At 42.3% G+C, this 14,086-nt stretch overlaps 2 protein-coding genes across 3 annotated transcripts; both read right to left on the reverse strand.

Moving 5' to 3' along the window:
* Positions 1-1,472: 1,472 nt before the first annotated feature.
* On the reverse strand, positions 1,473-12,518 carry LOC117731262 (transportin-2). 2 transcript variants are annotated; one of them, XM_034533502.1, is made up of 24 exons: positions 12,269-12,518; positions 11,484-11,583; positions 11,131-11,206; positions 10,830-10,979; positions 10,138-10,244; positions 9,886-10,019; positions 9,712-9,793; positions 9,203-9,325; positions 8,981-9,099; positions 8,824-8,884; positions 8,558-8,729; positions 7,898-8,050; positions 7,534-7,759; positions 7,270-7,441; positions 6,963-7,157; positions 6,663-6,821; positions 5,851-5,938; positions 5,647-5,745; positions 5,458-5,553; positions 5,223-5,298; positions 4,516-4,615; positions 4,320-4,394; positions 3,225-3,354; positions 1,473-3,114 (listed from the first exon to the last, which is right to left on the reverse strand). In XM_034533502.1, the coding sequence occupies exons 2-23, from the start codon at positions 11,580-11,582 to the stop codon at positions 3,247-3,249; spliced, it is 2,670 nt and encodes an 889-aa protein (XP_034389393.1). In that variant the 5' UTR covers position 11,583; positions 12,269-12,518; the 3' UTR covers positions 1,473-3,114; positions 3,225-3,246. The 2 variants fall into 2 exon arrangements, with proteins under 2 accessions (XP_034389393.1, XP_034389385.1); XM_034533494.1 differs by having other exon boundaries at positions 1,474-3,114; positions 6,933-7,157; positions 12,269-12,480.
* Positions 12,519-13,238: 720 nt separating this feature from the next.
* Positions 13,239-14,082, reverse strand: rln3b (relaxin 3b). The gene is made up of 2 exons (XM_034539115.1): positions 13,764-14,082; positions 13,239-13,655 (listed from the first exon to the last, which is right to left on the reverse strand). The coding sequence occupies exons 1-2, from the start codon at positions 13,936-13,938 to the stop codon at positions 13,378-13,380; spliced, it is 453 nt and encodes a 150-aa protein (XP_034395006.1). The 5' UTR covers positions 13,939-14,082; the 3' UTR covers positions 13,239-13,377.
* Between the last annotated feature and the right edge of the window lie 4 nt (positions 14,083-14,086).

Below are 14,086 nucleotides of genomic sequence, written 5' to 3' on the forward strand. Positions count from 1 at the left end.
TTACAAGTTGTATGAGAAGACAGCATTATGCGTTTGCAGATTTTACTGTTTGGCGCTCTGCATCAAAATGTTCCTTCACATTTAGACTACATCAAAGCCTCTTCCTGTAAGAAATGATGGATTCTGATCATCCTTTCTTACTTGAGCTAATTACTCAGTTTCTGTGATGGTGATCTGGGCACATGGCGGATTCAGTCATATATTCAGTGATATCCCATGACTGGACCTGCAGGAGCTGGCAGCTCAGCTTTCGGAGAAAACACATATTATGAAGTATTTAAAATGCAGTTGGAGGTGATAAATAAGTTACTTCTGAGTGAGCAACTTTTTTTAAAAAGACACCAGACTGGCAACTCTAACATCTGGCCTTCAGCATGCACCACATGATTTATTTAAAGAACCCGGAGACTTTACATACATGAACTATAAATCATAGAAAAGGCTCAAAGGATTATATTTCCATTGACTGGCAAAAGAAACCCACACAAAAAAGGTACCAAAATCTGTCTACCAAATTGCAACAATATCATGCTCCTTAGTAAATAAACATAATTAATAATAATGAATCATCTCCTGTCATCCCTCCTTTGTTCCCATCGTCATATTCAAAAAGCAGTCACACCCTTCTTTTCTTCAAACTCATTGCAATAATGAATCTGTCACTAAAGCAGATTACTACCATCCAAATAAAATATATGCTGATCCATCAGTTACAAAAACTGCAACATCAGTTGCCCCCCCCCCCAAAAAAAATTAACAAGCAACCAAAACCTGTTCTCGTACAAGCTTTGAACAAGGAGACTGTGGAGAAATAACTACTGGGGCTCAGATTGTCTTGTATTGAAGTGATGGATGATGGATTTGATTATCTCTTGATTATTTCCAAATGTCTACACGCTAGAAAACCAAGAATATCAATGAAAAAATAGAAATCCCTGTAGTCCATTTTACTGGCAAAATCCTATTATATGATTACTCTGAAAAGCCCTTCTTTGCCTGAACGTTTTCATCATCATGATGATGCACATATTGATTATTGAATCAGCAGCTTGTCTCTACATTATTGTGGGTTGCTCTTTGGCAGTGTCCTAGCTCTTTTCTTTATTAGGTATATTGTGCTCTCCTTTAGTGAATTGAGGTGGTGTGTTGGTGTGTAAAGGGCAATCATATTACTCTGAAATATACATCTTACACACACACACACACAGTCTCACACATACTGTGAACACATACACAGTGCATGCACACAAAGTAGGCTTGGACAGGCTACACCCCCTTCAAACTAAACCTTTTTGCACCCCTACTGTGCACACATCACACACGAAAGCCATCTAACTATCTGAAACATGCTCATAGGCCAAACTCATGCACACCTACTGATGCAGGATCTCACACACATGCATGATCTCACACACGTGTACCAGACACCTCAGCAATATGGCAAAGTTAGTCATTGTAAAAGTGCTGATTAGTCCCAGTTTCACAGAGTTGTTTTTATTTGCCATTTAGTATTGGAATATTTTTGCCAGTCAAAGACACTTAATTTCACAGTGCAACACAGTATGACAAACGCTGACATTAGGGTCAAGACATATCATATGGGTGAGGTTAAAAAAAAGTCCATACAAAAACAAAAATAGGTAAATAAAATAAAAGTGCAAAAACAACTTAACAGTCACTGAAAATAGCATTAATTCCAATATCTTTTTTTGCGTTAATTGTGCGAATTTAAGTCCACTATTGAAACAAAAATTATCAGTAGCAGCAAAAACAAAAAAAGAAAAAAAGAATATGGACCATTTTTAAAACATTATAAAGATCACAATGACATTGCCAATCACTGTTTTACTTAAGATATCAATATGGCATCAAATGGACATCAGTACGAATGTAGACATAAACATATACACACACACACACACTCACTCTTGCTTGCACACACACACACACACGCACACGCACAAACACTTGGTCATAGTTAACAGGTGCCAAGGACATTGTGGTGGGAGTCAAGTTTTAGCTCGGTACCATATCAAAAACAATACATATTTCACACACCGTTAACACAGAATGCCGAAGTGAGGATTTACAAACTGCACATGCATACATACACACACACACACACACACACACACATACAAAACCTCAAAAGAGGACAACTAAGGATGTGATTTTTCTTTCTACTGTTTCCTCCCCTCTGGTCAGAAAACAAATGTGTTAGCCCTAATCCTCCCTTACTTGAGGAATGGTTTCTGTGAAGCCACGAGGAAAGACACTTGCTCCTATTCTTTTCTCTCTCTCTCTCTCTCGATCAGGTAGAAAATGTGACAGGAGTATGTCTGAAAGATGGATAGCTCTGTGAAGCTGCACTGAAAATGAAAGGTAGGAAACAGAGGCGGATAGCAAGATTATCTTACAGCTAAGTAGAATTCAGTGACTACAGATGAAGTCATTGATATTGAATCATATTACCCGGAAAAGAAAGATATCACCCAGAAAATGAACAGAGTTTAGACCCCTGCCTGCCTGTCCCTAAATACATGTAGTAGGTCTCAAAAAGTCTAAATAATAGTGCCACCCACAGTCAGTTCTATGTACTGCATGTGCAGCGTGTGCAAGTGTATGTGTGAGTCTGTTTTGGTCTGTCTCTGTCGGTCAAGCTATCGGCTACTCTTGAGTTTAACAATCCCATTACAATCTCAACTGTCCCAGTTTCCCAGTGGCAGACCTTTCTGTGGCTCCTTTTCCCTGCTTTGTAACGATTTCCCTCCCTCTCTTTCCCTGAACTTTCTCTCTGCTGGTCTCTCTCCCTGCCTCCCTCTTTCCCAACTTGTCTATGCCTCCATCTCTCCTCCATGTCCTTCTTTCTGTCCCTCTCTATCTGTCCCTACCAGTTAGTTTTTCTGTGTCGGGTCCCTGCCTAGTTAATCTAGAGGAGTCCCTCTTTCCCACCCTCCCCACCCGCCCACCCTCCCTCTATGGACAAACACATAGGGCGTGGGGGCCGTCCGTCAGGGGGAGCGGCCAATAGCGTCCCTCTCCCTCCCCCCAGATCAGGGCAGTGCAATACACAGATGGATGAGTTTCCCATTCACCCTCCTCCTGCTGGCTCACCTAGAAGGACAGACACAATAAGTTTACTTCAGGAAGAACATTTGTAAACCTTTGGATTATGATTTTATATTTATTTTATGATTTTTATAATTAACGATGTGTGGGATTACCTCTTGGGTGGGTGTAGAGAATCTAAACGCCATAGCAGGCTGCCAGTCTCTCCTTCAGCAGTGGCGGGAACTGCTCTGAGAACTGCTGCCAGTTCTCCTCCCCAACCTGCTCCTTAAAACCATGCAGGATCTGGAAAAGGACAAAAGATGGAGGGTATTTTAATTTCAGGCACATTGTCAACATCGTGCAATATTACATTTGAATTTCATGTGCGATATCATTTTCTACTTCTTTTCAATATCATTGACAATATCCATCTCAATATATTGCTCGATATTTCATTTCTATTTTTGTCTCTATTGGGCACTTGTGTTAGTATTAAGTCTTATACACCATAGAATTTTACTCTTGAATTTAATCTTTATTGTTCTACTTTACATTTTTATTTTAGTTGAATTTATATATATTTATCTTAGTCTTATTGATATTCTATTTTGCAATGGTGTCAGTGTTACTTCTTTTACACTTATATACTATTGTTTTTTGGTTTTCTTCTTTTGTAATCTTTGATCAAAATCTGGCACAAGAATTTCCTTCAGGATAAATAAAAATGTTAAATTAAAATTGTAGAGCCTTTGCATACCGATTCCTAGGTCGAACACCGGCACTTTTTCACACCCCTCAGCGTACCGAGCATTTCTTTTTGCAGAAAAGAAAGTGTTGTTTTAAAATGCTGGTGGTGTCAAGAAGCAGCCAAACAGGACTAGCTTTTCCAACCAAGCCAGAGAAGGAATCATCAAATAAGCATTGGGAGAAGAATACGTGTGCCCAGTGGATCTTCCTTACTAGGTGACAATCTTTGTCACTTTGAACTGAAGCAGAGTAACAATGTTCAGTTCATTTCTCTGCAGAACAAGAGCAGTGTCCTTGTTGCTGAGATGAAAACATGCCTGAGATCTCTACACCTCAGTGACTCACATAGCAGGGAGAGAGGAGAGTGAGGAGTGAGATGATGTCAGGGTGAGTTCAAATCAGCCTTTGGATGGGACTGGTTGCGGGAAAACAAGAACTTGTTCCTCAATATGACCTGGACTCTGCGGCTCCCCGTTGCCCTAATCAACACACTATTGCGTGTCACTAAGAGAGCTCCTCACCTTGTAGAACATGTCTCGCAAATCGTCTTTAGGATTGACCCAGGAGGCCACTGCGTCACAGAAGAAGATGAAGTCCTGAATAAACAGAGGAAGAAGAGGCAAGGTTTCAACAGCAAGCCCTAAAGCATCTGCAGGTTTAAAGCCTTTTGAAGACTGTGAAAACCATAACTTAATGACGACAGGGCAAATGTCTCACCTGCACCACACCTCCTGGGTTCACACCGATCATCATGCAAATCCCGCGGAAGGCAGAGTCTTTCTCCTCGTTGTCTCTGATGTTCCGCAGAGACGTGCACCTGCCGCACGCAATATTAACCAATCAGCAGCTGTTAGACTTGACGCTGTCACTACTTAGAATTCAACTCTCTTATTTAATTAATGAGAGAATATTTATGAAATGAGAAGAAGTGAGCAAAAACAAAGTAAGATGGTAACAGCCTGTCGTCGTCTTTCTGTGTGGGAGGACCTTTGTCTTTTTTCTAGGCTTGAGAAAACCCACAGACTTCAGTGTTTCATTCTCACTGCTGGCTGATTCCAATCGTTTCAAGAATTTATTTAAAGAATGTCAATACTGCAGCCCTTGTAATGCTGTTTGCAGCAATGTGATCGCACAAAAAAGCAAATGGGGGAAAAGGAGAAGAATTAACCCAGAAATCAATGCATGTTGCCTGATGGGGACAAAAAACTGCCACAAATGTGTCTTGCAAGTATGGAAAAGCTAACAAAGTATGCGCAGAAAGGAAAGAGAGAGGAAAAGAGACAATGTGGTGAGACCAGAGGATGACCGAACATGTGTTGTGATATAGGGCAACTGTGCAGATGTTGTACATTTAAATAGCGCCACAAAGATGGCATAGCATTTTATATTAAAGACAAAGACAAAGAGTATTGATGTTCCCTCACCAGGGTCGGATAAACTGTGGCAGCACGGGCGCAACCTCCTGAGGACACACGTAGCCCAGTCGCCCGATGGTGATTGCTGGAGGAAAAGAAAGAGGAGTCAGGACGGCTGTTAGAACAGAGTGTGTGCACTATCATGACACTGAATGCCCCGTCAGTCCTTACACTCCTAATACTGTATATGAAAGATATATCTCTTTGAAAACAGGTATTGGAAAATATCTGTGCATCCATCTACCAGTGTTCTCCAGCAGGGTCTTGGGGGTGTTGGGTCGATTGATAATCTCAACTAGCTGGTTCAGAACCATAGCGATGTACGGCTGCATCTCCACTCCTGATAGAGAGACACATCAATTCACTGCATCTCATATTCAACCGCAGAAGCACTTAACTGTATCAGGTAAAAAATGTATTTGCTCCAACTCACCCATCTGCATACAGATCTCTCCAATGGCCCAGGTAGCATTGTTGCAGACAGAAATGAACTCTGGGTTCAGATTTGTCCCGAGGATTGGCATAAATTCAGCTGTAGGAAGTGCACATAATACAAAATATCACATTAGACACAAAAACAGAAGACGATGGAATATTATGGACTGTATGTGAATGAGAGATTTAGGGAGATAATTACCAATACACGGTTTGACGTGAGGGAAGCAAGCCTTGGTCAAGTCCCCCAGGAGAGCAAATGAACTCTGTCTTACTTCAGGCATCGTATCCTGGGACAAAAGAGACAGAGAGACAAAGACAAATGTGAAAACACACTGTTAACAGAGTAGAATAAATTGTTCAGTGGGACACAACCAACAGCATATTGGCGCTTAACATTTTCAAAATATTAAATGCATTCATTCCATTCACATATTTTTATGTTGTCAGATAAAAAGGTATGAAATTCAATCACGGCTCAGAAATACTGTGAAGAACTGTCATTACCGAGCTGCAGATAAAATAAATAGAAATACAGGTTAGAGACAGCAGCTGTGTTGTGTGGTCATCAGTATCAAAATGAGTGAATTACAGAAAAGGTTAGAAGTAAAACGTATCCATTACCACATCTATATGAGCTACTACAAAAATGTATTTGTGCTTGTAAAACACAACAAAAAAAAAGGCAGCAAAAAAACTCTTAACTATATTATAAATGTGGCTACTGACAAACAGACACTCTGTAATTTAATTTACCTGATGAAAAATATACATGTACCATAAAAAGCACTTGTGATGTAGCTCTCCAACACCCTTTAGGTTGTTCATTAGTTAGTTGAACTTCCTATTTGTCCTATTTGACATCCAACTCTTTTTCCTTCAGAGTTTGAAGGCAACGCAAAAGTTTCTGCCAAATTAATTTAATGTACTAAAATGCAAGAAGGACTCGACGAAATAAATTTAAAAAGAAATGATTGAAGGTCAAACTAAGAGACACACACAGGCTCTGCTCACCTGCATGCACTGGAAAAGCAGCGTCATGATGTTACTGCGAGCCACCAGCGTGTCCACGTGGCCTCCCAGTCCCTCAGCTAAGCCGCTTAAAAGATCCAGAGCCACAATCATGAAATCCTTGTCGGGTGCTTCGTACTGGTCTGGCTGCTGACTGTACATCTGTGACGCACACACACACACACACACAGAAGAGAAGGTGGAGAGAAACGGTCAGAAATTGGACGAGGGAATTAAGTTTATTTTATGTAAAGCATGAAAAACATGAATTGCCTCTGCAGAGTCCTTGTGCGTGTGGCTCACCATGGCCTGAGCCAGAGTCTTCTGTACCAGGGTGACACAGCGCTGATAGACGGGCTCGCAGTAGGGGAGGAAGCCGCTCTGCAGCGCCGTGGCAACAGATGACAGACACTCGAGCAGAGGGAAGAGATCTTTGTCTTCGTCCTTCAGCTCGTTCCATTTGGCTATCAGCGGAGGCATCAGCTTCTCAATGTACTCCTGAAGACACACGTGTGATTTTGGCTTGAGATTAATTTGTTTCCCTAACTGCTTATTGTAATACGTTACATTTGAAAACAGGGATGTGTAAATGTGTGCATTTTGTACTCACGGACTGGTTGAGATGGTGTCCCACAGAGTCCGCCAGTGTTCCTATGGCATCATAGAGGATGAGCAGGTTCTTGTGCTGGTACTTCCCAAAAGCAAAAACCAGCGTGTCCAGGATGAAGCTCAGGTAAGGCACCAGCTCTGTACACGCCTCCTCCTCCAGGGTGGCAAACGCGCTGTAGGAAAGACGAGATGGGTTAGAAAGATGCACAAGCAAAAAGTAAGAATACACAGTAGAGTCGAACATACAGAAAAAACAAAGCTGTACCTGCACGCTGCTTCCTGTACCCTTTTATTGCCATCCAGGATGCGTTTGAGCAGCTCAGTCATGAGGGGTTTGAGGTGAGCATCGGGGGGCTGGCTGACCACCCAGTGGGCATAGCGGCTGAGGGTCCAGCAGGCGATGGAGCGGACCAGGGCCTTCTTGTCGCACAAACATTGGATAAGGTGCGGGATAAGCTCAGGCAAGTATGGTACCATTCCTTGCATACAGCCTGGAAGAACAAACAGTTTCATACATCTAAAAAGGAAAAGTCCAACATTTTTGGAAATATGCATATTAACTTTCTTGCCAAGAGTAACATCAGAAGCTCAACACTGCATTTCAATAGCAGGTCTGTGTCACGTCTCACCCTCAGCGATAGCTCCAAGGACAAGGATGCCTGACTCCTTGATGACCCAGTCAGGGTGGAATAGCAGTCCTTTGAGTAGGGGCAGGAGATGGGGAAGCAACTCCTCACGAAACACATTGGCAAGAACGTCCAGAGCCGCGGCTGAACACTTCCCTGAAAGGGGAAAACAACCATCAGCGTGAGGGAACTTTGAAACTGTAATAATGCTGTGTGGAATCGGGGCGGGGGAGGGGACCACAGCAAAAATAATAAGAACATCTGGAGACAACACCACAAACTTCTTGTGGGGCATAAGTGATGATTGAGAATGATAATTTTGTATCAGTCTAGACATTGTTTTTTAGGAAATTGTTGCATATTATACCTTTAAGAATGCAAGTCCTTTGAGTGACAAATGGATATCCATATGTATAGCTCGCTGGCAGTGACTGGGGAGGGATTGTTTTAGGGTTGGTAAATACAGTGTAAATACATCCTTTGTTTTCTTTTGTTTGTGTGCTGGCATTGATGCCAGCTACTGTTATTACATAATATGTTCCCTTTAATTAACTAACTGCACTTGTGTGATGTCCTGCACAACCTCAGTGAAAAAGGTTTGGATTTAAAAGTCTGCCACGTGGTCACCAGAAAAGATTACTAAAGCCGGTTTCTGTAACTTACGTAAGTTCCAGTCAGACAGTGTGTCATCGTCGTCGTCGTCGTCTTCATCGTTGTCCTCTCCCTCCTCGTCCTCGCCTCCTTCGTGCTGCAGAGTGACGGTGCGGGACTTGTGGAAGCGAGGCTTGATGTCTTGCTCGCTGTCAGGAACTGCCTCGTCCTCTTCAACGTCGCCCTGGAGGACAACAGAGAGAAAGAAAGGTGAATACAGAATGGACACAGGAGACACAAGGAGCTGGGAACATCTGATGTGTCCGAGGGTGGCTCACCTTGAGAAGAATAATGTCAATCTCAGAGTATTTCATCCCATTCACTAGGATAGGGATCAGTCTGTAAGAAGAGACAGACCACATTACTTGTCAGATAAAATGAATACAACACTTCCATGTCATCAAGTGTCAACCCTGTTGGCCTGTCAGTACTTACTGGACCAAGTGGCCAGACAGGGCCTCTTTACAGATGGGCTGTTCAGCCAGAGTAAGCCAGAACTCACAGGCCTCTAGAGCCACGTTCTCATCTGGGTCCTGGGTCCGCTGCAGCATGTACTGGTGACAGACAACAAAAGGTGATGAGGAGGAGGAGGAAGAGGAGGAGTAGGAAATACATTGTCAGTTTGAAATTGCATGTGAGATCAAGTCCCACCCTCACCTGGATGATGCTGTGCATGTGTGGGATGAGCCGATCAATGCGAACTTCCAGCAGCATGACCAGAGCCCTGCAAACGTTCTTCCGCACTTCACTGTCCTCATCCCCGGCCAGTGCAAACAGACTCTGAATACGAAAGAGACGTGGCATAGAGAAAAAGGGAGAGATGTTCAGGTTCAACACATTTGAGGGAAGACAAGAAATAGGGTGGGGAAAAAGGGGACCCTAAAATTAATAGAAGCAACTTTTCACAAGTGCACTTTAAATCGGTTTAATAAGCATTTACATCTCGTCAGTGTTTGAGAAGGACCTCAAGGATATGATAAAACAATAGTTCAGCATCATGTTGCAGTAAACAATCTCTCCTTTTTTACTTTAAAAGGCAACTTCTTACATAGCCTTTTATAAGATGGATGCGTTGGTACACACTCATATCTGAAAGAAGCTAAAAGTAAGGAAGCAAGTTATGAAAACAATGGAAATGAACCAGCAAATACTTTTGTCACACTCACCTCAATGAAGGTGTCAATGTTATCCATCAGAGCCTGAGCTCGACCGATGATGAACTGGTTCACACATGCTATAGCATGTGACCTGAGAAAGAGAGACAAACAAGGAAGATCTAGAATGATGATTCTAACAGGGAGAATGAAAATGGGAAGACTAAAGACTGGAGTTTATCTGACCTGATCTTGGGGCTGCAATGTTTGAAAAACTGTAGAAATTTGGGGATCATGATGTTAAGGGGTCTGTTCAAAGCATCGCTATCCAACAACTCTGATGAATCCTCACAGATCTTCTGCAACGCTCCAAAAGAACCCTGAGGTGGAGAAGAATCATAAAGAAACAATGTTACAGACAAAGTAACAATCAACCAATCTCTGATTATCACATTAACAATGCAAAGCTACTAGTGTGTGCAGAGAGGTGAGCTTCACCTCGCAGGTGTTATAGTCGTCTGAGTTGAGCAGATTACAGAGCTGAGGCAATAACTCTGGCCAGGTCTGCAGCTCTCCTTTAGAGGAGATGGTCGTGATCAGGATACCTTTATGATAGATAATAGAAAGGTTATACAAGGACAAATCAGGCTTTAACCGGTTAGCGATCCGACCACTGGCCGACCAACATGTATTCTTTCAGAGGGCAGGAGCAGACTGTTTTAAAGCTAGAAAAGGTATCATAATAAAACTATAAAACCCAAAGAATACATTTTGATGAGCATAAGTGCTGAAATTTAGTTGCCAAAAAATGCAATTTTTACAGAAATTGTTCCCTATTAATTTTAATGAACTAATTTATTTATATATAATTTATGACGAGAACAACTTGACAAACAATGCTGAGCTGCATTCATTTTCAGGTTTCCAGCTTACAGATAATGTATACCAATTCTAGTTGGCATACTGTTGACCTTGACCCTGTAAAAAGTATATGTGGGGGAGTGGAACGGTAAGAAGTTAAAAATATGCAAGTAATATCATAACCCACCATCATTGCATGCAATCATTCAATACAGCTTAAAAATACAGCGCTCCCTCCCACACAGCTGCATTAACTCCAAAAGTCAAACCACCTACATAGTAGTCTGACTCACAAACACTAGATTTCTCTTTCTCAGTAAAACACCTACCGATCGTAGCTCTGATAAGCGGTGAAGGGTCTCCGATGTTGTTGAGGCATTCTCGTTTGATGAAGTCAGCCACATTGGTAGGGAAGTTCTGGTAGTGAGCCTTAACATTGTTCTTCAGTATCAGACCGCTGAGAGAGCGAGTGGGCTCGTCTTGAGGGGGAAGGCAGCGGAGAGGACGAGGACAAAGAAATGTTTAAAATGGGAAAACGGTGGTAGGATACTGAAATATTAGCAGGGGACAAGCAAGGTTAATTAGTAAATGACACGTCAGAATCTTCATATTTGACATGCACATACATACCCTCAGATTTGAGGCTTGTGAGGACAAAGATGAGATAGTTGTTGAAATCTGGGAACTGATTAAGTTGCTCCAGTTTCTGCAAGCTATGTTAAGGAGTTCAACCTTTCACACACCCATATATAGCAAACGCACACACTGTCACAAACCTTGTTATCCTGTGTGACATTTTGACATCACACACACACACACACACACACACACACACACACACACACACACACACACACACACACACACACACACACACACACACACACACACACACACACACACACACACACACACACACACACACACACACACACACACACACACACACACACACACAGAGAGAGAGAGAGATATAAGGATACTTCTTGCACAGCCCTCTGTGTTGCTGTGTCTGGGGACTGAGAGTCCTTGAGTAGCTGAAGCACTTGCTGAAGACCCTGTTCATCTGGCTGCCACTCCATCCTACGGGACACAAACAACCTGTTTAGGAAGCACGTACTACAATATGCTGGTTCTCACGACCCGTTGGCCCCACCTGTGACCTCAGCACTCCGCACGTTACGACTGAAATAACCCTGAAGTAACGTAAAATACGCAGTACCAGCCAGCACGTGATCGATGCAGTTACTAATAGCAACAACGTGACCGATATAACGGTTAACTGTTGTAAACTAAATTGCACCGATTGTAAACGACTGTTTCCATTGCCGTTACAACGTTGATGAAGATTAATGTTTTTTCCGTTTCTGATGGCATCATGAACCCCAAAAGCGCCACTACGCAGCCGTCCATTGAGCTAGTTAGTCAGTAACCGTCGCATAAATACGTTCTTATCCGGAGCACCGATCTACCGCAATGTGAACAGCCTCATTCCACATGAGGCCCAGACGCCTGACTCTCTCAGCTAGCCAGCTAGCTTAGCGTAAGATACCTCACACGTAGCAGGTCCACACGTAACACAGCTGCAAGGCGCTATCTAACGTCAACTACTAGGCCGTCATGTTGCACTGTGGAAGTATCGTTTGTAATCAAAGCAACAAATAGAGCGCATTAATACTCATAACAGTCGCATATCATCCCATCTCCCGGCAGCTACTATTAGCATGGCTACCTAGCATAATCTTGAAAGTACCGCGAAAGATTTTACCTGGTCACTCCGGTGTGGTAGCTAGATCTATATTTCTATAGATAGAAGTGCAGTCACGCTTTAACGATTAACATTAAATACAATTTGACTGCGAGATATGTGTAACTGAAGACAAAGTTCTGATCCCTGTGGATCTGTGTGGTATGTGAGCTAGCTGGTAGGTGACAGAGATCGCATGCCTCGCAATCAAGCCGGGTGATCGGTTTGGTCATGTTCGGCTTCCGTAACGCTGGTGGACAAACTGTCCAGTAGAGTGACCGTGTTGGACGGTCACAGTATCTACCAGTGTGAACTATTTACTCAAACTGTCTTTAATTAATTAAGATGCATCACATATTTTAATTCTGTGAATACATATGTTATATGACTCGTTTAGTGTTGTGTTTAATTTGTGACCACCAGATGGTGTCAGCTTCAAAACCCTACAGCACATAACTCCTGTGTAAATTATATGAACTACAGTACGCAATAACATGAACACATTACAGGCCAACGACAATTACCACCATTATGAAGCTTTCTCATGTCCGTTTATATGACAATATGTCTGAACATGATTGGGATAATTCATCTCTGAAAGGAAGATGAGCAAATTCTTATGATCACATAAATTAAAGTCCAAAAGCATATAAAAGAGGCAGTATGTTGCTGGTTTAATCTCAGATAAAAAGCACACAAAATATGTGTCACATATCTAATCTCTATCAAATCACAAAAAGCAGCTATAATTTAGTGAATGAGGCCACTCTGTGTATTCGTATAGTCAGCACCACTTCCTATCGTTTAGAAATCCTTGATAAAACTCAAATATTTCTGAAACAAAGCTTTAGAAAAGTGAAGTGTTCCAAAATCATGAAATAGTATGTAAGAGGAACATATACTGTCATACCAACTGCACAAAGTGTTACACAAAGCTTTATTAAACATGTCAATATGTGATAATAACAGTAAACACATTTTGAGTACACATACACATTCCTTCATCAATTGTCCACACATGGACTGTGAGTTGGATTGTATGTGTAATTCTAAGTGTGAAGAAATTAAAGTATTACATAGGAAAATAGTGGACCTCTGCATTAGTGACAGGACAAGATAAGAAGCAAGATTCAGCAAAGAGAGCTGATTTCACTCTTGCTACAGCCCCACTTGCAGCAGGCGTTGGACAGTCCGACCACTACATCCCGTCCTTTCCTATCTGCACTACGTAGAGCTTCCAGCACCCCCTCAGACATTGGTGAGCGAGCTGAGCGGCTGAATCCAGCAGCCACAGATGCCTCATTTAATGTTTGATCTCTCCATACGTGGGACTCTGCAGGATCCTGCTCGCCATGTTGAGGGATGGAATTTGTGTTCCATGGGTCAAAGGCCTCTTCTCCAATAAGAGCTGATAAAAAGCATAGTCAAATCACTTGATATTACTGTTTGACTAGGAAAACACAGCACATCATGAAAATATAAACTTGTATTTATAGTCTCCCATCCACACTCTTACCTGAGTCTCCTACACTTCTCCTCCAGCGAGAACCACCGCAGGTAAAGATGACAGCTCGTATGAACTCTCTTCCACACAATTTCACCCCATAGAAAGAGGAATGGGCATTGTTGGACCGCACCTTCTCTACCAGGGCCACCAACAAGCAAAGGGTCAAGAGGGCTGCCTTCCACATGTCGAGAGTGAAAAGATGCCGTAGGCGTCTTAAATGCAGCTTGAGGTGTCTGTATCGTTTGTGTTTCTTTCCGGAAAGCTTGTTTTATAGCCTCAGCATCTCATAGAAGGACCTCAACTCCCCTTGACTCTTTGTCATGCCCAGAGAT

This window comes from Cyclopterus lumpus, chromosome 1, assembly GCF_009769545.1.
Source record: "Cyclopterus lumpus isolate fCycLum1 chromosome 1, fCycLum1.pri, whole genome shotgun sequence".
NCBI lineage: Eukaryota > Metazoa > Chordata > Actinopteri > Perciformes > Cyclopteridae > Cyclopterus > Cyclopterus lumpus.

What these genes read in the sequence shown, in the direction of transcription:
- LOC117731262 (XM_034533494.1), bottom strand. Translation starts at nt 11,582, where the DNA reads ATGGAGTGGCAGCCAGATGAACAGGGTCTTCAGCAAGTGCTTCAGCTA. An exon ending in GTACAGGAAGCAGCGTGCAG is followed by an intron (nt 7,442 to 7,533) that starts GTACAGCTTTGT and finishes TCTTTCCTACAG; the next exon opens with CGCGTTTGCCACCCTGGAGG. An exon ending in AGAGATCTGTATGCAGATGG is followed by an intron (nt 5,554 to 5,646) that starts GTGAGTTGGAGC and finishes TCTCTCTATCAG; the next exon opens with GAGTGGAGATGCAGCCGTAC.
- rln3b (XM_034539115.1), bottom strand. Translation starts at nt 13,938, where the DNA reads ATGTGGAAGGCAGCCCTCTTGACCCTTTGCTTGTTGGTGGCCCTGGTA. An exon ending in GAGAAGTGTAGGAGACTCAG is followed by an intron (nt 13,656 to 13,763) that starts GTAAGAGTGTGG and finishes GCTTTTTATCAG; the next exon opens with CTCTTATTGGAGAAGAGGCC.